The sequence below is a fragment of the Geotrypetes seraphini genome, chromosome 5 (assembly GCF_902459505.1).
Source record: "Geotrypetes seraphini chromosome 5, aGeoSer1.1, whole genome shotgun sequence".
In the NCBI taxonomy this organism is placed as follows: Eukaryota; Metazoa; Chordata; class Amphibia; order Gymnophiona; family Dermophiidae; genus Geotrypetes; species Geotrypetes seraphini.
This window is the reverse complement of record NC_047088.1, coordinates 161435297-161460717: the sequence shown is the minus strand read 5'-3', so window position 1 is coordinate 161460717 and position 25421 is coordinate 161435297. Positions and strand designations below refer to the sequence as shown.

At 42.5% G+C, this 25421-nt stretch overlaps 1 protein-coding gene across 8 annotated transcripts in view; it reads right to left on the bottom strand.

The window, feature by feature from the left end:
* MAP2 (microtubule associated protein 2) overlaps positions 1 to 25421 on the bottom strand; it is a 744831-nt gene that overhangs the window by 36010 nt on the left and 683400 nt on the right. For all 8 annotated transcript variants that reach the window (XM_033944572.1, XM_033944576.1, XM_033944575.1 and 5 more), the window contains 2 exons: positions 17940 to 18078; positions 14826 to 15166 (listed from right to left, as the gene is read on the bottom strand). In XM_033944572.1, the coding sequence (XP_033800463.1) occupies positions 14826 to 15166; positions 17940 to 18078 (480 nt within the window). The remainder of the gene's footprint in view (positions 1 to 14825; positions 15167 to 17939; positions 18079 to 25421) is intronic.

Sequence of the window (25421 nt, the reverse complement as noted above, 5' to 3'; positions counted from 1 at the left end):
TTGAAGTATCCCAGTCTTTGCTGTTGACCAGCATCTTGGTCCCTCTGTGCTGATGAACATGAAGACAAATATTTCCTCTTCTCTGGGTATGAATCAGATTATGACTAATCTTGATGGCCTCAATTGGTGCTCGATGCCAAGGGAGATCAAGACACTCTCTCTGAGACCTATGGAGATTGATGATTCATACAGTGAGAGGGATCAAGGCCAAGTTTCTAGCATTGTCTGCACCAATTGTGCATATTCATGACAATTATGGTCCTATTGAACTGGGTGAACTTTTTGAAGCTGCTGGAGAGCTTTCTTTTGAGGTGGTCCCAGAAATCAAACAGATTGTTCGTTGGGTTTTTGGGTTTTCTTTTTTGCTATTCTGGTACTAGCAGACTGTTTGCCTGTTTCCTTTCTTTTTTTGCCATTCTGGACTTTCTTTTCAGACATATCATCTGGAAAAGTAGGTGCAGCAAAATCAAGAGTCTTCATGATGAAAAATAAACCCTGATTGGTGCTCAAGGCCTAAAGAGACCTACGCTGAGCAGACCCAAAAATAAAGGAAACTTGAAAAACAGCTGAATAAAACCTAGTAATGCACAACAGCAACAAAAACCTACACGGTCATTCGTAAACTATTCAGCAAAACTGAGGGAAAATCTCTGAGGATAATGCTTAGAAATGAATCTTATTTTATTACTATTATTTACTTATTATGATTTATTTCTGCCTTTTTGAAGGAATTCACTCAAGGCAGTGTAAAGGAAGAATAAGGCAAACATAAGCAGTAAAAATATTCAAATAGCAATACAAAGTATGGCATAGTATGCAATATTATAATGTCAACGCAATATGCAATGGCTCTATGGAAAACATAACATTGGTGTGGTCATGGCCAACAGCAACAGACAAGACATTGTGTGCACGCACAGTTGAACTGGCTCAAAAGTTCTTAAAAAAAAAAAAAATCTTTATTAAATTTTCAAACTACAATTATACATGCAAATAATTCATGTACATATAATATTACAAGAAAATCACAATAAACTTACAGATATTAATAAACAATTATTCCCCCCTCCCACCTAATAATCAAGAAAATAAATACCAAGAAACTACCTAAAAAAAAATACCCAAATCAATTCCAATGCAAACCTCTCCCCCCTCCCTCCCACCCTGGATGTGTATGTTTAAAGGTCAGTAAAATAATTTTAGTTATCATTCCTTACAAAATTTAGCCAATGGCTCCCAAACATCCAGAAATTTCCTGTAACTTCCCTGCTGTCTCAAAAGTTCTGAAAATCAGTTCTGGAGAAAACCTCCATCAGATGGCATCACCCACATTATGAGGATTTTAGTATCCTGCTTCTCCCTTGAAAACAATTTTTATTCTTATCTCTTTGAATTAAACAGTCAAATTAACTTGTCCAGTCATATGTCAGGAGATACCCATATACCTAACATATTCAACATTTTCATCTTTCACAAAGTTTAAATGAATATCTACTGTACTTGCTGGATCAATGCTGCCGAAATCCAGTGAGCTTCATTTTGCACACAACATTAATAAAACAAAAATGACCATATTTTTCGCTCCATAAAATGTACTTTTTCCCCAGAAAAATTTGGTGGAAATAAGGGTGCGTCTTATGGAGCGAATACCCAAACCACCACCCCCCCAACCCCTGGTTACCTTTTTTTAATATTGGTGCCCTCCCTCGCTGGACGCGGCAGCCTCTATAGCGGCAGAGCGATGTGCAAGGCTGCCTGCCTGGTCAGCTGATGCAGCTGTCTCCTCTTCCCTTCTGTACCGGCAGAGTGGCGCACAAGGCTGCCTGCCTAGCCCCGCGCCATTTCCGTTCTTGTGGGAAGTGGTGCAGGACCAGCAAGGCAGCCTTGCGCGCCGCTCTGCTGCTGGAGAGGCAGCTTGAGACAGCGAGTCCTGCTTTCTACACACTCCCCGCGGGCCGGGTGTGAGCTTCATACATCGGATGCAGAAGCCGCTGGGAGTCCTGGCATGGCGGCGCAGCCCTGAAGAGATTGAGCAGCTAAGGAAATAGCAGCAGCAGCGGCTGGTTCTGGCCTCCCGTTTTCCTCCCTCCTATCCCCCATGGCAGCGCTGGGTGGCACATCCAGGCCTCATCTGCCTCCACTGCCTCTGTCTCCCTTCGCGTTCAGGTGGGACATGGAGGAACGGGCCCATCAAACTGTGCTAGAGGAACTAAAGGTATGGGGGAGAGGTCAGAGGGGGTTCTGGGGGGTCTGCCTATTTGCCTCGGGTTGGGGGTACAGGAGGAAGGAAATGAAAATCCCAGCATAAGAACCAGGGCAATCAGGGGAGGGAAAGAGACAGAGCAAAGAAATGCTGAAGGAGGAGGGAGCATAGGGACAGGGACATAGAATAATGCTGGAAAGGGGAAGAATAAAGATACAGAGATGTGATACTTAATAGAAGGGGAGGAAATGGTACACATGGATAGTGAAGAAGAGAAGGAAGATTATGCACTTTGGAGGGCCCTGCCTGCCTGCTTGCTTGCTTGCCTCGGGGTGGGGGGCCTTGCCTCTCACCAGGCCACTAGGCCTGCCTGCCCTGTGCCCTGTCCACCACTAGACTACCAGAAGGGGGACAGGGTACAGAGCTTGGCAGGGAGGGGGGACAGGGTGCAGAGCCTGACAGGGAGAATTTGGTTCAGAATGGTTTTTTTTCTTGTTTTCCTCCTCTAAATCTAGGGTGCATCTTATGGTCAGGTGCGTCTTATGGAGCGAAAAATACAGTATCAGTCTTTTGGAACTATTTGAGTGGCTGTTTATTCAATATTAGCTAATTAGTGCCAGACCCCCCAAAAATCCCAGCTTTACGGGCCAGATTCAGTAAATAGTACCCAAAGTTAGGTACTGTTATGGTCCATGCTAAATGATAATTTTATAAAGGTCACAATGCACTAAGCAACCTTTATAGGGTACAAAAAGTACAACAAATAAATTATAAATCCACACCCATCTTTGGGTGCAAGGACTTACGCCTGCTGAAAGAAAATTCTGGTGCTCAACTAAAGGCAGTTGGGTGCATAAATGACCTTATTCTATAGCAATGCACCTACATTTTAGGAATATTCCTAACTTGCCCATGACCCTCCACTAACCACACACCCCTTTTGAGCTACACATGATACAGTTTAGGCACTCGTTACAGAATATGCATAGGCAAATCTGCACATAAGTCCTAATTAGTTGGAAATTAACATCAATAATTTGTAATTGCTCATTAACCAATTAGTTTGCATGCAGATCTGGGATTCTTGGCCAAATTTAGATGATTTTTATAGAATCTGGGGGGGTATGCATTATCTTATATTCCAGAATAATCTATCTAGCACAGAGCCATAGTCATCCTTCCGGAGACGTCTACGACGAATTATCAAGACTCAAGGTGAACAAAGCAATGGGGCCGGACAATCTGCATCCCAGGGTGCTCAGTGAGCTCAGGGATGTCCTAGCGGAACCGTTATCAGTACTCTTCAATCTGTCCCTGAGCACGGGAATAGTGCCCTTGGACTGGAAAATAGCTAACGTCGTTTCTCTGCACAAAAAGGGTTGCAGGACAAAGGCTGCGAATTACAGACCGGTGAGTCTCACATCGGTAGTGAGTAAACTCATGGAAACACTCATCAAATGCAAATTAGACATGATACTAGACGAGGAGGAACTACGCGATCCCCACCAACATGGATTCACCAAGGGTAGGTCCTGTCAATCCAATCTCATCAGTTTCTTTGACTGGGTAACAAGGAAACTAGATATGGGGGAATCCCTGGACGTCGTGTACTTGGACTTCAGCAAAGCCTTTGATAGCGTCCCCCACCGCAGGCTATTGGGCAAGATGAAGTCGATGGGATTAGGTGAAACACTTACAGCATGGGTTCACGATTGGCTGAGTGAGACTTCAGAGGGTGGTGGTTAATGGTACCATCTCTAAAACGTCGGAGGTGACCATGGGGTGCCACAGGGCTCGGTCTTGGGCCCGATCCTTTTCAACATATTCGTAAGAGACATGACTCAGGGGCTTCAAGGTAAAATAGCATTATTCGCCGATGATGCCAAACTATGTAACATTGTGAGTAACGGCAGTCCATCCGACAGCATGACGCAAGACCTGGTTTTATTGGAGCTTTGGTCCTCGACCTGGCAGCTTAGCTTCAACGCTAACAAATGCAAGGTCATGCACCTGGGCAACAATAATCCGTGCAGAACATACACATTAAATGGTGAAACCTTAGCAAGGACTACAGCAGAACGGAATTTGGGGGTGATCATCAGTGAAGACATGAAAACGGCCAATCAAGTGGAGAAGGCCTCATCCAGGGCTAGGCAAATGCTGGGTTGTATCCGGAGAAGCTTTGTTAGTCGGAAGCCCGACGTCCTAATGCCCTTGTACAGAACCATGGTGAGGCCTCATCTGGAGTACTGCGTACAATTCTGGAGGCCACATTACCGTAAAGATGTGCTGAGAGTCGAGTCGGTACAGCGAATGGCCACCAGGATGGTCTCGGGGCTTAAAGATCTATCATATGAAGAAAGGCTGAAAGAATTGCAGCTATACTCTCTCGAAGAACGTAGGGAGAGAGGAGACATGATTGAGACGTTTAAGTATATCATTGGTCGTATCGAGGTAGAAGATGATATTTTCCTTCTTAAAGGACCCTCCGCCACAAGAGGACACCCACTGAAAATAAAGGGCGGGAAGTTTCATGGCGACACCACTCTTCACCGAGAGAGTGGTTGACAGCTGGAATAAGCTCCCAGTGCAGGTGATCGAGGCCAGCAGTGTGCCGGATTTCAAGAACAGATGGGATGCTCATGTCGGATCTCTACGAGGGAAAGGTCATCAGAGAGAGATTAAATAGGGGGGTGGGTCAGTGGTGTGGGCAGACTCGATAGGCCTCGGCCTTTTTCTGCCGTCACTTTCTATGTTTCTATCCTCCTCCAAGAAACAAAACATGATTAACAGATCTCCTGAAGCACCTATTAAGAGTTGATTCAGATTACAAATTTAAAAATAGAGTTTCAACCTTTTATTTCTAAATTCCAAGTGGACATTATTTAAGAACAAGCAAGAACACGGAGTTACTGGTTCTTGAACTCAGAATAGTGCTGAAATCTCTCATTTCCCCTGATGAGGCTAAAAATGCCCTTTCGCCTTTCTGCTTCATACTACTATGGAAGAGCAAAGTCATCTGTGCCAAGATGACATTCTTTCAGCCATGCAATAACAACCTAGTCAACAGCCTGAATCCATGCTCACTTATTTCCAAAAATAGCACAAAGATTGCATTGCATTTTGGATTCAAGCATTTGTCCAGAGAAGGGGGCAAATGAATGTTAGAGAGGACACTTCAGTGTTTCATATTTGTGCTTATTTCTGTCATTTTCAGAGTGGCTTGGATTATTTCTACCCTGGAGGAAGTATGAGAAATAAGCATACAAATACAACATGTGAAGCTTAGGAATTTGTTTCTACTTTTTTTTCTGTTCTAGGGGAAAGGAAAGAAAGGAAAACTGGAAAGGCTTAACAAGAGGAGAGAAAAATCGTATCCACTAGCCCACTTTGAATCCTCCTGGCTAGGCTAATTTACCATCTGATCTTTGAAAATCCAGTTCAATAAAAATAGAAGGGCATCAGGTACAAAAACCTTAACCTGTTGGAAATTCAGGACACCCTTATTATATATAAAGGAGATAAATTTGAATGTTGGATGTAGCTGGGTAAGTTTTCAATGGTGGCGGCCTGTATACTTCTTTGAAACATGGGCCACAGCACTTAAAAAGCCATGTATATTCAGTGCTGCTATAAGGATAGTCAGCTGTGCTGAACACAAGTGTTTGCTGCTGACTGGCTCCACTACCATCTGTTTAGTTTAGGACTGCCTTTCAGTAGGCTTAAACCAAATGTATCCAAATAGGAGACAACTCTATAACAGGGTGCCTCCATTTAGGTGGCTAAATAATGTGGGTAGTGTCTTTATAGAATTCTAGTGTAAACCCACATCAGCATGCCACAATGTAGGCGAGAACATTTACAACAAATCTACGTCTCGTGTATATGACAATGCCTACTATATGTGTGATAGTTACACATGCAACAGTAACTTGCCCAAGTAAATACTCCTCCCCTGTGAACACCCTTCTAAACGTTATACATTTTAACATTTGAACCCACAATTACAGAATTACAATTAGGCACAGAGTTGCAATTTAATTTACTTTACTATGACTTTAGTTGCATCCCACATTCAGCCTCTTGAGTTCGATGTGACTTACAATTAATCTCACAAATATCAGAAGAAAATAGGTAAAACAACTTCAGTGCGAACCTATAGATAATGTCAAAACATACAAAGGTGGCTAATACAACCTCAGAAACTACAAGAAATTCATCTTCTAAAATTTTAAGAGAGGGAGAATTTAATCAACTATTCATTTAACACAAATTTTTAAACTTTTCCTATCGTGTGTCCCGGATAACGGGACATTCCAAAAATGTCATTGCCATTGTATGTCCCATGGCATGGGACATACAGTACATGACAAGAACACAAAATATTTGAATTTACAGACTTATGACTTATTTATATTATGTTTACAATAACCGTAAATGATAACGGTGAATATAAAACTTTGCTAAAATAATTACGATTGGAACCAGCGTAATGTAAAATTTATTACGATAGGAAAAGGTTAAACAAGTTTTTTAGTTGCTTATGAGACAAAATATCATTTTTTCAATCCTGATATCCATAAATAAAAATTCCACCATTTGGTAGATTGATAAGAAAGCCAAGCAGAATATATTGATTTATATATTATTTTCCTGCAATTTGGATAGTGTTAAATGATGAATTCTCTTGAATATAACACTGACCCCCTCTTTTACTAAAGTGCGCTAACCGATTAGCGAACACTAAGGTTCTGATTCGCCAAAAGGGCGTCCCGATTTTAGGCAGCTGTAGGCGTCTTACAGCTGTCTAATCAGCCAATCGGGATGCAAGTTTTTAAAAAAAAGGCCGCCTATATTGAAGGCGAGGTCCGCAAGACACCTAGGCCCTGATTCTGTATAGGATGCCCGGGAGAGGCGTCCTATTCAGAATCGGCCTACACTAAACCCCGATTCTGTAACCGGCGTCCATGTTACAGACGCTGGTTAGAGAATCGGGTTAGATTAGACACGGCCCGCTACACTTATTGCGGCAAGGGATCTCTCTGCCGCTATAAGTATAGCGGGCAGTGGCCTGTCCGATCGCTGGCAGAAAGGGTGCCCAATCCCTCCTGCCCAAAGATGCACCCTCCCCCCCCCCCCGGCGCTAACAACCCCCAAACCTCCACCCCACCAAACTAACCTGTTCTTACGGCCAGATGGGTCTTGCCCGTCCAGCCGGCAGGCATGCCTGGTCGAAATGAGGCGGGCCCGCCCCTTCCCGGCCCATCCCGCCGAAGTCTAAGGCCTGATTGGCCCAGGCTCTAGAAGCCTGGACCAATCAGGCCTTAGGCATAGCGGGTCCGCCCATCCTCACTAAGTCTAAGGTCTGATTGGCCAATCAGGCTTTAGATTAAGTGGGGATGGGCGGACCCGCTATGCCTAAGGCCTGATTGGTCCAGGCTTCTAGAGCCTGGGCCAATCAGGCCTTAGACTTCGGCGGGATGGGCCGGGAAGGGGCGGGCCCGCCTCATTGCGACCAGGCGTGCCTGCCGGCTGGACGGGCAAGACCCATCTGGCCGTAAGAACAGGTTAGTTTGGTGGGGTGGAGGTTTGGGGGTTGTTAGCGCTGGGGGGGGAGGGTGCATCTTCGGGCAGGAGGGATTGGGCACCCTCCTGCCAGCGATCGATATTGTCGGGGGGGGGAGGGTGCGTCTTCAGGCAGGAGGGATTGGGCACCCTCCTGCCAGCGATCGATATTGTCGGGGGGGGGGGGGGGGGGTTGCGTCTTTGGGCAGGAGGGATTGGGCACCCTTCCTACCAGCGATCGGACAGGCCGCGGCCCGCTATACTTATCGCGGCAGAGAGATCCCTTGCCGCGATAAGTATAGCGGCCGCGTCTACTTACAATGTAGACCAGCATTTTGCTGGCCTACATTTTAAGCTTCTCCTCTACTAGGGAGATGCGTAGGTTCGCCTAAGGCCCGCCTAAGGCCCACCTAAGGCCCTTAGGCGAGCTTAGGCATCTTGCGGGTCTCCCTAGGCTCCCGGAGGCGCCTTCAGGCCTGCCTGGGGAACATTTTTTTTAAAAAACGTGCATCCCGATTGGCTGATTAGACTGCTGTAGGACGCCTACAGCTGCCTAAAATCGGGACGGCACTTTGGAGAATCAGGGCCTAAACGCTAATGCGTGCATATTAGTCTAGTATGTGCTAATTCAATTAGCGTGCGCTAATTGGTTAGCGCACCTTAGTAAAAGAGAGCCTGAGTTTCCGAGAATGGCAATATTCCCTAAATTTGCATACACAGTTGCGTGTAATTTTAAGTTAGCTATTATGGAATACAGAAACTAGTGGCCAAATATCAGCACTAAATGGATATGTTTGGGTTGCTACCTTACTCCTCCCTTCCACTATATGTAAAGTAATGAAGCAATTAGATGGTTTTTCACCCCACTACTATACTTACAGCAGCTGAAAATCCACAGATGGTGGATTTATATATTTACTGGCAACAGATATAAGTCATTTTAAAAATTGGTTTGAGTTTATTAAAATATATCTCATAACTTATTCATAAGATATTTTCTAAACACTTAACTGGGGAAAGGGTGAGACCCAAAGAACTGGGTTGAGAATCTTCTAGATTTTGAATTGAATATGAAGTTGAAATGATCTAGATCAAGACAGACTTGTTATATATGCTTCAGGGCCATTTCCATGCTATGTTTCAAGTCTCCTACAATGTCAGGCAACACTGTAATTGCAATCTCACAGATGACTCAAAATGTCTGCTACCACTTTCCAAATACCATCAGAAGTCAGGTAGCGTGAAAGAGGTTATGTTCATATTTTCCAGCCTTCATTGTCATGGAAAATTCACATTTATAGGAAACAACTCTCCCATAATCTAGAGATTTTTCCCTAGATATGGCGTCTTGGATCAGGAAAACGTGACTTCTGGAATCAGGAGAAAATTGTCACAGTCCCCGACAATGGAACTACGGTGCAAAGTCATTTTCCTGCCCAAAGCTTAAATGTTAAATGAAGAAATACCATTAATTATTTTAAAAGACTAGAGGAATCCTGGGTTCCAATCTTCATGGTTGTCTTTACACCCTTTGTTTCTAAACTCAGATAATGACAGCTGATTTAACTTTGAAGGAAAAATACTGTTTACTACAGTAAACCAAGATCGTGAGATTAACTTTCAAATATTAAATAAGCACCAGTTCTTTGTGATGTCATCGATGTATGAGACACTCTTGGGTCATCTAACTAACTGACTGATGACTTCATTATGACCTAGAATGGAAATATTGTATGCATATTGCATCTGACTGGTACTGTACAGCGCCTGTTACATTTACAGAAGTCTATAATATAATGAAAGTCTACCATAGCCAAAGCCCCACCTTCCTGCAAAGCTTAGGAATAGATCTTCTGGCAAGAGGTCAAACTTCTGTAGTAATGATTTTTAAATTTAACAGCTTCATAAATTTGCAAACTATTTCCCTTTCTTCAAAATTTAAAACTATTTTACATTATTAAAACTGAAATTATCTCTGGTTTGCCGGATGAATTATTTATTCAATTCTCTTTTGCTTTTCTTTCATCCTTTATTTCAATTTCCAGCTCATTTGAAACATTTCCATTACTTTTTCTCTATTCTCTTCAATTTTCTCCTTTCCTCATACCATATGTCACCATGGCCTTTATCTCTTCTAATGGCGCCTTTTCTCTTGCCAGCTTACTTTGCCATTCTTCAACTATTCTTTTCTCCCTTCTTCATAAACTGTCCTATTTGATGTCTCCTATAAGTTATATTTCTTCCAATCTCTCAGCATCATATTTATTTATAAAATATTATATACCCTCTTTCTGGTACCTTGTCTCCCATCAGTCCCTTTCTCCATTCTCTTACCTCCATCACCTATTTCTGAAAAAGGGATGCACATTCACTAGCATACATTCATTAGTTCCTTAGCATTCCCTAAAATACTGAGGGAATAATACATTGATTTAATATGTGTTAACCTACAAATTAATGTTCATTTAGAAACACAGAAACATGGCCCACCCACCCTAATTTCTTCCATGAAGAGAACCCACATGCTTATTCCATTTTTTCTTAAAATCTGGCACGCTGCTGGCCTCGATTACCTGCAGTGGAAGATCATTCCAATGATCAACCACCCTTTCGGTGAAGAAATACTTCCTGGTGTCGCCATGAAGTTTCCCACCCCTGATTCTCAACGGATGCCCTCTTGTTGCCGTGGGTCCTTTAAGAAAAAAGATATCTTCTTCCATCTCGATACGGCCCGTGACATATTTGAACGTCTCAATCATGTCTCCCCTCTCTCTGCGCTCCTCTAGTGAGTATAGCTGCAACTTACCCAGCCGTTCCTCATACGGGAGATCCTTGAGTCCTGAGACCATCCTGGTGGCCATTGGCTGAACCAACTCAACTCTCAGCACATCTTTTTGGTAATGTGGGCTCCAGAATTGTACACAATATTCCAGATGAGGTCTCACCATGGATCTGTACAACAACATTATGACTTCCGGCTTTCGGCTGACAAAACTTCTACGGATACAACCCATCATTTGTCTAGCCTTGGATGAAGCTTTCTCCACTTGATTGGCCGTCTTCATGTCTTCACTAATGATTACCCCCAAGTCTCGTTCTACTGTAGTCCTTGCTAAGGTCTCACCATTTAGGGTATAAGATCTGCATGCCAAGGTGCATGACCTTATACTTTTTGACATTGAAACTTAGTTGCCAAGTCATACTGTCTGGCACTGTGCTATTGCTCACTATGTTGCATAGTTTGGTGTCATCGGTGAATAATGTAATTTTACCTCGAAGCCCCTGAGCCAGGTCGCTTACAAAGATGTTAAATAGGATCGGGACCAAGACGAGCCCTGCGGCACTCCACTAATCACCTCCGATGTTTCGGAGAGGGTACCATTCACCACCACCCTCTGAAGTCTACCTCTAAGCCAGTCTTTAACCCATGCAGTTAATGTTTCACCTAATCCCATCAAACTCATCTTGCTCAATAACCTGTGGTGTGGGACACTATCAAAAGCTTTACTGAAGTCCAAGTACACGACCTCCAGGGACTCCCCCATATCAGCTTTCTTGTTACCCAGTCAAAGAAGCTGATTAGATTGGATTGGCAGGACCTTCCCTTTGTAAATCCATGTTGATGGGGATCTCGCAGATTCTCCTCATTCAGGATGGTATCTAACTTGTGTTTGATTAGTGTTTCCATAAGTTTACTCACTATCAAGGTGAGACTCACAGGTCTATAATTCGCAGCCTCCGTCCTGCATCCCTTTTTGTGGAGTGGAATGACATTGGCTGTTTTCCAGTCCAACGAAACTCTTCCTGTACTTAGGGAAAGATTGAAGAGCGCAGATAACGGTTCCGCCAGGACATCACTAAGCACCCTGGGGTGTAGATTGTCTGGTTCCATGGCTTTGTTCACTTTGAGTCTAGATAGTTCACAGTAGACGCTGCTGGGCGTAAACTCGAAATTTCGAAATGGGTCTTCCGAGCTTTCCCTTGACAGAAACTGTGGACTGGACCCCGGCGCCTCGCAGGTAAAGACTGAGCAGAAGTATTCATTTAGTAGTTCAGCTTTATCGGGATCCGATTCTACATAATTCCCGTCTGGTTTCCTAAGGCGTACTATCCCATCTGTGTTTCTTTTTCTGTCACTAATATACCTAAAGAAGGATTTATCCCCCTTCTTAATGTTCTTTGCCAGATTCTCTTCTATATGGAGTTTGGCCTCTCTGACTGCTGTTTTGACAGCTTTAGACTTGGCCAGAAAGTCCTCCTTAGTCTCTCGTTTTCCTGATTGTGTGCAGGAGATAAATGCTCTTTTCTTCTTTTTTACAAGGTCCGAGATCTCCGCAGAGAACCACTGAGGTTTATTGTTTCTCCGCCGTTTACTTACTGTTTTTATATAGCGGTTGGTTACTTCATGTAGGGTAGATTTCAGCGTTGACCACATTACCTCTACATTATCTGTTGTGGCTTGATTTTGCAGCGCCCAATGGACAAAATCTCCCATGCTTTTGAAGTTAGTGCCCATAAAGTTGAGGACCTTTGTAGATGTGTTTGATCTAGTGAAACCTTTCTTGAGGTTGAACCATACTGTGTTGTGGCCACTGGAGGCCAATGTATCACTCACCGAAACCTCTGTGACACTTTCTCCATTGGTGAGTACCAGGTCCAGTATCGCCTGATCCCTAGTAGGCTCCAATACCATTTGTTTGAGGCGTACTCCCTTTATTGAGGTTAATAGCCTTCTGCTGCCACTGGTCATGGCGGAAAGTTTGTTCCAATCTGCATCAGGCATATTGAAGTCCCCTAACAATACTATGTCCCCACGCAAAGTGATGTTCTCTATGACTTCGATTAATTCTATATCCTTGTCTTCCTGTTGTCTTGGAGGTCTGTATACTACACCAAGCTATAGGCATTTGTCATGTCCCCTGGCCAGGTTCACCCAGAGGGATTCCCCGGTGTACTTGACATCTTCAATTCTGGTAATTTTGATGTCCTCTTTAGTGTATAGTGCTACCCCTCTTCCTAATTTGCCCTCTCTGTCTCGACGAAGTAAGTTGTATCCCGGTATTGCCATATCCCACCCATGTGAATCCGTGAACCAAGTCTCGGATATCGCCACCACGTCTAGGTTGGCGTTCCTTTATCAAGCTGCGCCAAGTGCTGCCTACATACAGGTGCCACATAGCATGGTTGTTAATCAAAAAAATATCAAAGTTTATAGAATTATGCCTAGCAGCACCGAAGTGGATTTAGGCATCGCTAGCATCCTAGAAATAAGCATCACTCCATTAGTTCATCTTTTCACTCACCTAATTTGGCAGTGCCTATGTCATATGCCTAATGACACCTAACTCACCCAACCTATTCTCCGTCCAAAACCATGCCTACTTTTTAACATAAATCTTCTCAGCCAGATCTTCAAACAAATTTAGAAGTAGTACATACAATCATACAATCACATTACTACCTCAAACAAACTCTAAACATAATCTTCTGAGACCTCAGCAATACCACCCACCTTAGCTCAAAACACTTCACCATCGATGGGGATTTACATATTGATGGGGAAGGGAAATCAGTTTTGCCTGACTTATATAGTTCAAATGTAAAGGGTGGAACACTGCTTTTTGAAAGAGTAAAGGAGTATAATCATTAAATTCCAACAGGGAATCTTTGACATGACATAACAAGCAAACCAGATTGTAATAGTGTGTATTAGGAACTCCTAACCACCTCCTCCAAGTTCCATAAAGTTTAGTAAATTTCATTTTAGGATTTCTACACCCCGAAAGAAATCTACTTAAAAGAAATAGGAATTCTATACAGTCTTTTGGTAAAATCCATAGAGGGAGAACTTGAAGCATATACAACCACTTGAGAAACAATGCCATTTTAAACAAATTGATTCTCTCTATAAAAGATAAAGGAAGATTAGTCCATGTAGTAAATTTCTGTTTTGTGTACTGGAGGTAGTTGTGGAACATTAGATGAATAAAGGTTCCTAGGGTCACTAGGAAGTTGTATTCCCAAATAACAAATGGAACCCTGAGCCCATTTAAGGAAAAATACTCCTCTCCAATCTCTCTGAATATCAGGATCTGTGACTAAAGCTTCTGACTTATTAGCATTTAGTTAAAACCCAGAATAATTGCCATATTCTTCAATAATCTCCAAAAGAGTGGATAAAGATTTAACAGGGTCAGTTAAAACCTCATCTGTGGTCAAAATTTCTCTACTCAAGGGGTCCAACACTAAAACAAATAAAAGCGTGGATAAGAGACAACCATGTCACGTGACGCAGTAAATGGGGAACTGTGATGTACAAAGTCTATTAACTAAGATAGATGCCTGAGGGTTATCATATAATGTAGAGATGGCCTCCCTAAAATATTCCATAATACCATATCTATCCAACACCCCCAAACATGAAAGCCCAATCAACCTTATAGAATGCCTTCTCCGCATCAAAACTGATAAGCAGGGAGGGCATTCCTGTTGCCTCAGTGGCCCCCCAAAGAAGCTATAATTTGATGCATATTCTAGACTATATACCTATGACAGACAAAACCAACCTGAGGCTTCACAATAAGAGATGGCAATATTTGCGCAAGTGGGTTGGCCAACACCTTCACCAATAATTTTGTTTCAAAGCATAACAAAGAAATAGGCCTATATGACTCTGGAAGAGCAGAATCTCATCCTGGTTTGAGTAGAACCTTAATATTAGCTACAGCCAACATGCCTGGCAAAGAATGCTCAGAGATAGCTTTATTGAATATAGCAGTCATGAGAGAAAGAATATCTTTCAGAAACTTATAAAATTATGTCCTATAACCATCAGGGCCCGGTGCCTTCCCCAATGTGCATTGTTGGTTAGCTGAGACCACCTCAATGTACTGTCACATTAAGAGCATTATCTTGCTCTAATTTAACTGACACAGAAAAAAAAAAGAGTCAGTAGAAGTATAATGACATCCTTGGAATAAAAGAAAACAGGACATTATAAAATAAAATGTTTCAACTTATTATTACCATATTTAGAGAACCACCTTATAATTCTTACCTGTCCACCTTTGGGCTGGTATTTGATGTTGTCTATTGACCCAATTTTGGACCGAATGTTTTTTAGGTCTGGTAATGGCTGGCAAAATCTTAATTGCTTCGGCGTCCCTGGAGACTTTGGGGGTGTACGGATGATGGCCACTTTCTTTTCAGTAGACACAAGCATGCCAGATTTTGGAGTGCCTGGAGTGCGAGGGGTTTTAGAATAGCTCGGCGTGCCAGGAGTGCCAGGAGTACGAGAAGAGTAGCTAGGTGGTGTGCTAGGAGTGATGGCAGTAGAGCCAGGTGTAGTTGGTGTACAAGTTCCACTTCTTCCTGATCGGCTTCGAATTGGTTCTGACCCTACATTAACATTAAAAAAATAGGCATGAACAAATTATAGTAAATAAAAGGCATCCTTACTCATATTTTTAGAAATGATAAACCCTGTATCACTGCCCCACAAATTCAGAGGTATTTTCTAATGGTATTTGCTCCTATTATTTTCTCTTACTGTATAGCAGCTAATTCACAAAGCAGGGGGCTTTTAATCTTGGCAGAGCTGCAGTCAGAGGTTAAAGATAGATTGTGGTTGGGTAAGGATAGCAATAGGATGGATTTATGTGAAAGGGCAGTAATGTGGGGGTTTAAAAGGTGGATGAGAATTTGATTGGTGGACTGAAGGTCACAAAGATTGTGTCTTCAAGAGAAAAGGGAATGTAGAAGGATGGGACAGGTGCAAAGACTGATGGATTTAAGAGAGGGCAGGGTTTTGGGTAGTGATTCTGTTTTGGTGTGCTAGGGTCATGGTTGTGGTGGGAGGATTGAGGAAGGGGTATGAGGGCTCTTGGAAGGTGCAACAGGGTTTTAGGCACCCACTCTCCTTCCTTGTCCCAGGCTAGGGTGTTACATTTAGGGATCTGGGGGATGTTTGGGGTTAGTTTTTGGGTGTTTGGATATTTGGGGGGGGGGGGGGATTCTTCAGTTGCAGCCGGACAGGAGTTAGCAGAGTCTGAAGTCAGGCGGCTGATTGGGTATGAAATTGGGATTCAATTCAATGCTGTTGGGGATGAAGATAAAAGTTTTGGGTGTGATACCTTCTCAGGGCAAGGTGAGATCTTGACATCACTGCAAAGCTCACTTTAAGTATTCAATATGATTTGTTGAATTGCATATTGGGAGTTTGGGCTAGGTTGTTACTGACTATCTGAAATACAACAAATTCCAAAAACCAAAATATGCTTGGTCTCAAGGATTTCAGATAAAGATCTTGTATCTGTATATAGATACTGTGACAGGGAAGCACCTGTCACAGGTAAAAAGACTGTGTGTCCAGTCAGAAATGCAGCCCTTAAGGCTGTAAGCTCTAAAATAAAGCCTGTTTACCCTGGGAAAAGCAGTAGGGTAGTACAACCAAATAGCATGGAGGAAAAGCAGGGGTGGAGCCAGCCCAGAATTCAGGAAGGGAGGGCATTGAAACCACAAGCCAGTCCCTATTACTCCTTTCCCAAGGTTAGGGAAATCAAGGCAGAAGGGGGTGGAGCTGGTCACCGAGCCCTGCAACCATGCAAACCTCAAATAGGCAGAAGGCAGAGTAATCAGGGAGGAGGAGGAGGCTCAGCTGTTCCTGATTGTAGGAGCCCAGCAGCACACCAAGGTAGCTGCTATCTCCCTTCTTCCATGAGCCAGCCAAGAAAGCTTCCAGGACGCCAGCCCACCAGGGAAAAGAGATTACCTCCAGGGAAGTACCATAACTTTCCTAGCACGTTTGGGGTGAGGAGCTGGAGGATGTTCCTGAAGGGGAAAATGATTTGAGAAGGCTGGCAGGCATTCAAAGAGGGGGATGGGAGGAACAGGCAGAAGTGGAGGACTTCGTGGAGAGCCCTAGTTCCCTGGAGCCAGCATGGGAAATGCTCAGTGAGGGGGACACTGAAGAAGGTATGTCTGGAGAAGACAGGGACCTTGAGTCCTGAGCTGGAAGAGGCATGGCAGCAGTGCCCAATTAAGAAAAAGAAAAGTATTTCCTGGAACCTCAGTTCTCCTTGTTGCCCTTTGAAAGAAAGTTCAGGATGTTAGGGGCATGTACGGGTGGGCTGAAGACCTTAGCAAGGGAGGTTTGCCCCGCACAGCCTGTGTCCAGGTTGTGAACGTCCTTCAAAGGGAGGGACAGAGTGAGAAAGAGGAAAAATAATAAAAGTTAAAAACTTTTTTTTTTTTGAAAGTATAGCGGAAAGCTTGCTGACATCTGTTGTGCTCAGCTGTAAAGTAACAAGCCAACTCTGGCTAGGAGAAGCCCTTAGTCCTAAGAGGGGACAATTCAGAAGCAGTGAAGAAACTGCAGAAGCATTTTTGGTTTGTTTTTATGATGCCAATGTGTTGACAAAGTTTGTCAGTCTTGGGCAGAGGCACATCCAGCGTGCCCTGGACTTGTGTACAATATACTGCAAAATTAAGGACTAAGCCTGAGACAAGTGTTCAGTTCAGTGAAGTTTTTTTTTTGCACTTTAATAAACCCGGTGAAGTTTTGTGAAAAGTCCAGTGTCGGGGTTTTCCTTTGACCAACCATACAAAAGGCATTCCTAAAATCTTACCTGTGGTCCGAGCCGGGGTTTCCCACCTACTCGGGATATGGCCCGGCCACAATACTCTATTAAAATCTTTTCTGCATTTACAAAATGGAAAATTGCTCGAAACACTCCCAACAGAGGTTTTGCAGTTACCATCTAAATTTTGGTATTCACCATATGGTAACTGCAAAGCCTTCCCATACTTTTAGTGAAAAGGTCCTTTTCTGTTTTGACAGATCTAGGATACTTTGACAAACATTAATCAACATACTGTACACTGAATTTATAAACAATTCTTATTTTGCAGTCAAAGTAATTTTACAGTGGTTGTGTCATATGCACAACCTCTAGCTCACTGTTCCCCAAGGCCAACTTCATTGATGACAAGGAACCCATCCTGTCCAATAACTCAGAAGATGAATTTATTTAATTTTTTTTTCTGATGATAAAGTTAAACAAGAAATATCTCTGCACATTCAGAATGTTTTTAGCAACCAATTCTGGTTGTTACAGAATTTGGTTTAAAATTTCCCATTCCCTAGGAGGCAAGCTATTGGAAATAAACCTACTGGTGGTACGTCGCGCGGAGGAAATCGATGAGGCAAAGGAGGTATCATCTCGGTCTGTGGGGAAGGTTCTTCGGCAAGGGATGATAGAAGATGGCCTTGGCAAAGCAGAACGTTTCTCAGGACTCTTGCTTATTCCATCCTAGTGGCAACCAAAAAAAGAAAAAACTTAGAAGTCACAATGTTTTTAGTAAAATATGGATTTTAATATAAATTTTCTTGATATAGACACGGAGAGCCATTTTCAATAGGATGTCTAAGTCTGACTTTAGACATTTTCAGAAAAAGAGTCTAAAAATCAGTTGGAGAAAATGTTCATTTTCGAAACTGTGAGACATTCCTTTTTTCCCGAAAATGACCTATCTAGATGTTTTGGCCCTTAGAACGTCTATCTTTTTTTGGCCATTTTTGAATATGAAAACATGCAAATGGGAAATGTCCAAAATCAAGCCATTTGGATGTAGGCGAGGCCACAATCTATACTAAACTGGCCACACAGACATGCTGGCAGAGCAGTGAGGCATCTTAAGGGGCACTGCTGTGAACTTTACATAAAGGATGACAGATACACATCTCACCAGAAACCCCTTATGTTGTATGCTGTGCCCTCTAAAACAACCCCCCCAGAAACCTACTGGACCCATCTGCCTACCATCCTAATAGCCCTTATGGCTGTAGGTGTCATCTATATGAGTAGGTATAGTATGTTTTTCACGAGTTTTGGTGGGCTCACACTTTGTCCCACAAGTGTACTAGTTAAGGTGGGATAGGGCCTGGGTCCCCTTCTCTCTGGAGTCCAATGCACTGCCCACCAGGCTACTTCAGACACTCACTTGCTGTTGTACTAGGACTGACTGTGCTATCCGCAGTTGTTATAGAGACAGATATGTACTGTTTCATTCAGATCTTTAGTTGGGTAGAAGGGGGTCAATAACCGATAGGGGAGTGTATGTGGGGCATGCCTTCATCCCTCCAGTGGTCATCTGGTCAGTTTGAGCACCTTTTTGACTCTTCTTCATTTTTAAAACAGGTCTAGCCCCAAGCATCCAAACTGTGCCCTGGACATTTTGTACTTGTAGGTAGGGGGACTATTTACTAGAACTTCACAGTGTTGCAGTATATAAATAAATTTTTATGTTATGCTATACAAAGTACATTCAGAATTTGAAGCTACTGTCCATTAATTGCTATAATTAATGTGCTGTAACTACACAACCCCTACCTCTGTTAACCATTAATGGCATTCCCAACATCTTCCCATACAGTCAGTGCACAGGAAATGTTTCTTTCATGCATTAAGACCCATACTCTATAAACAGCACCTTAAGTTTGGCGCCGGTAGGTGTCCTACTGGCACCTCACTTAAGTGGAAACAACCGTTTAAACAGGATAAAAATAGTTTTTAAAAAAACGTAGGTGCCTACTGGCGACTAAAAAAAGACTGCACTTTCATCGAGCTACGGAGGTGCTTGACGACGCCTAATACCACTTTAGGCGTGGCTAATGCTGGAAGAGGTATTAGGCGTCATAAAGCACTTCTGGAACGGTGATTCGCGTGAAAGGTAGGTGATGGAAATGCAGGCCTTGAAAACCCTGGCCTACATTTCTGGTGCCCACCTTTCACAAAACCGAGATTCTATAAACATCACCGCTGCATGATTGACATGCGATCGGCGGCTGATTTTTAGGTGGCTGCCAATGGCGCCATTTATAGAATCTGGCCCAAAATGCATACCAGCTCTTTCGGGTTGTATTACGTGCTCTGTGTTATTTGTTAGACAGGTACCAAGATAGCACCACCAGATATAATTTTGCTATCCTAATTAATTTTGATAGTTATTCAGTTAGTGTACTGAATATTGCCACCAGCTCCATCTACATTCCACCCCTGGACAACTCCAGCACTACTTGGATAGTGCCACAGCAGCCTGCCTAGATACTCAGCAGCATTTTTTCAGGCAATTGGAGTGGAATATTTGGGCTAGCGCTGTTGACCACAAATTAACTAGGCCGGCACCTCTCTAAATATCTACTTCAATATTTTTAAATACTAAAAAGATTGGAAATATTTTGTACTGGCTTCTGCAGCTACAATTAAAATGATATGGAGAGGCAGGTGCAGACAGACCTGGGAGAAAGGGGTGGGAACTGAAAGAATAATAGAGGGTGTATATGTGTAGGAAAGAGTATGCATATTTGGGGGGGGGGGGGGAAGAAGGAGGAGAAGGGACAGAAAGCTAATCAAAGCACATTTGAGGAGAGGGATAGAATGCCCTCCCCCTACTATTAATCTGAACTCCCTATGCCTTGCCTCCCTTTCCCCACACAAAACAGACAAACTACACCTTATGCCTTAATTCTAAGGTACAATCCCTGCCTACAATATATAGGTAGATTTGCTTATGCTAGGTTTCAGCTGTATGCAAATATATCGTATGCATATTCATTATGGATATCCTGAAAACCCAACAGGACACTCATAAAACAAGTAAAACAGAGGCAGTAGCGATAAAAGCTTCCCCTGCACTATTCCTGCCAATAGGCCTCAACCTTTGGAGGGACCATCTCTGGAGGTGAAATGAGATCTTCAGCATCCAGGCATATTCAGTCCCTTTGTCGTTCCAAAGACACAGGCTAATGAAGCAGCAGCCAGTGGCATTTGTAGATTTGAGCCAGCCAGGGGTAATGAAATCATTTAAAGTGGATGTCACTTTCTTCTGTAACAGTGCCAAGTGTGTTTACAGATTTCAGACACAGTTTTAGACACCAGTACGAGGTTACCAGCTGAATTAAGAACTTGCCTCTCTTTTACCTCCCTTTCTTAGTGGGACATATGCATCAAAGTTCAGCTCCTGTGTATTAACTTATGTTTTAGTGATCCTATGCATGACCTACCCTCCTCATATCTTAGGATGAGTTGATGAGCTCTTTCTTGTCCTTTCTCCCTTATAACACTCATTTATAATATAGTCTCTTCTTGTGCTTTTCTATCCGACTCACTCATTTTTTTTGCATTCAACGCCATTTGCATGTTTTTATCTATATATGGTTTAGCAAATAAATATAAATGTGAAACATTAAATGTTAAACGGGAATGGGAATATTTCAGTCTCTTCAATGAGAGCAATGTTGGAACAAAGTAAGAACAATACATTGTTATGCCTGTCGCAGCACGTCCATATGCATTAATAAAAGTCTCATGATTCTATATTCAAATCCCGTGGTCTTGTTTTTTTCTTTATTTTTTTAACATTGGCCAAAGCATTAAAAAATTTTGCACACAGTATAGTCAGCACACCTATCCATTGAAGTGGTGGCATTGAACAGACATAAAGACAGGTGATATCTATGGATAGTGGTGATAATAGGCCTTTTTGTTGTTCTGCACTAATATCGCAGTATAGCGAAATAGTGGGCGGAATATCACCAACTATCTATAGAGTGAGATGGAATACCAATGCTCTGCTGTGGCTCTAACCAGATAGTGTGAGGAGAGTCTAAGAATTTGCAGGGCATTCTTTGTATAGTACAGCTGAAAATTCAGATACAGTAGGCCACTCATCCATTATGCAGCTGCTGCTATACAATGACCAAGGTGTAATAGGATGTCATTTTCATGAGTAAACCCCAAACTGCAGTCACTGTTTAGATTGTTGTATAATACTATTTGCACTATGTTAAAAATGAAATCCAAATATATACAGGTATCTATATCTATATATCTAATCTATAAAATTAAAGTAGTTTATTATATATTAAAGTATCTTTGGTTACAGTGGCTTTTCAGTGCAAATGCAATATAGCAGTGTTATACGTCGAAGACTTTTTTTAAGCAGGCAGAAGAACACCTCGCCTTAGGGTATAGACCAATGTTCTTCAACCGCCGATCCGCGGACTGGTGCCAGTCCGCAGAAAATTCCTACCAGTCCGCGTAGGGCCGGCAAGATCTGATTGGGGCCATTGGCAGCGTCTGGGCTGCAACGGCGATGAGCGGCATTGGCGCCTCCCCCCCACTGTGATGCAATTCAAGTTCGGCAATAGCCCCCCTGGCATTCAATATCAGCAACGGGCCTCCCCCCCTCCCGTGACTGCACTCAAGGTTGGCAACGGGCCTCCTTCTCCTCCCGGCATCAACAGCACTTCAAATCGGCAACGCGGTGCTCGGCCCAAAGCTTCCCTCTGACTCAGCTTCCTGTTTCCGCCCAGGCAGTTCGAGTCAGAGGGAAGCTTTGGACTGAGCATCGCGTTTCCGATCTGAAGTGCTGTTGATGCTGGGGGGAGAAGGAGGCCCGTTGCCGATCTTGAGTGTCATTGCAGGGGGGGGGGGGCATTGCCGATCTTGCTGCCAAAATCGGAAAGAAAGGTAAGAGAGATGAGGCTTGTGCGGATGGGATCAGATGGTTTGCGGGGACTGAGCTTGCGGAGACGGGGCGGAAATGTGTTTTTTTAATTTCAGTCTTAGTAGTTTGCTGGTCCACAAAAGAATTCTTTTAATTCTGCCGGTCCACGAGTGTAAAAAGGTTGAAAAACACTGGTATAGACTATCAAGCAAAAAAGGCATGGGAGGTGTCTTTTCAACCAATGATATAGGGCTCCTTTTACTAAGCTGCGATAGCGTTTTTAGTGCGTGCAGCATTTTAGCATGCGCTAAACCCACACTACATGGCTAGAACTAACGCCAGCTCAATGCTGGCGTTAGGGTCTAGCATATGCAGCAATTCAGCGCGTGCTAAAACCGCTATCGCAGCTTAGTAAATGGAGCCCATAGTCTTTATGGAGAAAGTAATGGATCCCTGTTTCGGCATATGGGAACGCCTTCTTCAGGGGACACTATTGAGAAACATATAGCACCATTTCTGAATATTACAGTCATGTGACCAACCCTCTTACTCTGCTTTATAAGTGTTCTCACTGCTGCTGCCTGTCCACCGACGGTAAGGGTTTGGCAGCTTCTATTTACTTTAGAATTTATCTTCTGACTTTATTATTTTCAGTTATTTGGTGAATTTTGTATCACTCTGTTGCTCCATTACTTATTCATTGTTTGTTTTAATTCTAGCGTTTTGAGTCATTAGTGACTTTCAGCAAAGGTACTGTATTCTCTTGTTTGTCCTCGTAAATCTCCCTCAGTCTCGCTCTGTCTGGCTTTCGTATATTTTTTGGTTTGATACTAGCTTTATCTTTGGTTCTGCCTCTGTATATCTTGTTTTAGAGTCTACTCTGCCGAGCATTGTGCTTATTTTAGTTCATTTTTCAGGATTTTATCACACTTAGCTCTTCTTCAGTTCTGCCATTCCATATGTGTTCTTCGAGTTCACTCCATCTTATGTTGTGCTGCTTTTAATTCATTAATCATCCCCCCCATTGGCCATATACGTTTCTAGCATGTTATTTGCATTTTACCACAGTTTGTCTCGGTTTTGATCTGCTTTCTGATTGGGTTTTATTTGGCTTTCCCTTACGGCGTTAACTTTTAGATATGTTATCCCCAATGCTCCATGCACATTCATTTTTTAGATAAGCCATTTCTTATGTTTTTATCATGTGTTGGTATTTATTCAGATACTGTCTTAATTCATTCATGTCTTAATTAAGTGATGGTTGTTTTATGACATCAGCCATATTGATCTCATTTGATTTTAATATAGTTTGCAGGGTTATGCCTCTTGATTAATTTTGTTTGTATGGTTTGTTTTTTATGTTTCATCTAAGGCAATGTCCTGAAAACTTTCTTGAGCCACGGCACACTAAACATACTGGCAGAGGTTCAAGGCATCCAGAAGTGTGCAGACGTCACTGTTATCATGTCAACATCTGTACATGTGCGATGGCCTTCCAGAGGGGTCCTGAGATGCCAGTGGAGGGTTCCAGAAGGAAAGAGGGCCGAAGGTAAGGAGAGATGCTGACGCTGGCTCATTGCCTACAAGACGTGCCTCTCACCACAGGAGGCATGTCCTGTAGACAGTCAGCCAGCGCCTCTCCTCCTCCCCAGTGTGCTAAGGCACACAGTTTGGGATACACTGATCTAAGGGATTGTTTTTGATGACATCAGTTATATTTATATTATCTGATTTTAATATAGTTTGTATGATTATATCTTTTATCTTTGTTTTATGGTTTGAATGCTCATTTATCAATGTACAATATTTATGCTTTCTGTTTTTAAATGTATTTTAAATGCTTGTCTATGTGCAATATGTTTCTCAATAGTGTCCCCTGAAGAAGGCGTTCCCATACGCCGAAACAGGGATCCTTGTTGGAACCATTACTTTCTCAATAAAGACTATATCATTGCCTTTTTTGCTGGAGACTTTTTTTAGCCAGATGATCTAACATTATCTATTGATTGCATGCTATTCTTTTATTTTATTAATTGCACTTTGGTAAAATGCAATACAAAAGTAACATATAGGGGGAGCCTACAAATATTAAAATAAAATGCCTATTTTATAAAGGCAAAATATTCAACCCTATGAGCTACAGAGAGTGGGCACATAATCAATAATTATTTGATTAGGTCCCATCAGAAGAAATATAGAGCCTTATTAAACACCTTTTTTGGAGCAGTTTCTCATAGCCTCGACCTTTTCATTCATCAGTCCCACATATTGATAATTTTTGTCACTTTGCTTTAGTGATTTTGGGCATAATATAATAAGAAGCTACCCTGTTAGGTGGTAAGAATGCACGCAGATACCAGTATTCTAGTCATTTACTCATCTATGTGGACACATACCCACTAACACAGTAGATGATGGCAGATCAAAACCTTCAGTCTATCCAGTCTGCTCAATAAGACAGCCACAGTTATATCCAGTACTCTGAGTAGGTTATAGCCATTCATGATTAAACATTGGTTGGAATTGGGTCTAATCAAAGCAAAGTGTAAACAATTGGAAAGAAAATTGTTGAAATAAAAAAAGAAATTAAATCAGAACAGAGAGCTAAGATACAACATTATAAAGAACAGTCTTATCAAAGAAGAAATACTTTTTCTTCTTGGATAAGGGAAAGTTCAAAATCCTCCATAGAGTTGTTCCACTTGGTTAACAAAACAGTGACAAAACCACCAAGTAAAAAAGTGATTATAGATATCATGGCTCAGGATTTTTCTAATCTTTCTCAGGAGAAAATTCTGAAAATTATTGAAACTTCTTCGATTATAGAACAGGAGGAGTTGGGATTAATATTGTATTTACAAGAATTAGAAGGGAGGGTATTCCAGTGGAGCATCACGTGACGAGAACTGACAGGCAGCTATTCAAAGTGCAATGCGGGACCAAGCAGGCACGCAAAAAGCGCGCGCCTGCCTCGTGCATCGCTGTATCGCTGACGTTGCTAGAAGAGAGCAGAGAACCCAAGGCAGGAGTGTGGAAAGCATGCTGGACTGCTGGGATGGCAAAAAAAGGTTGTTGTGGAGTTTTTTTACATTCACTCCTTAAGACGCACCCTTATTTCCACCCCCTTTTTAGGAGTGAAAAAAGT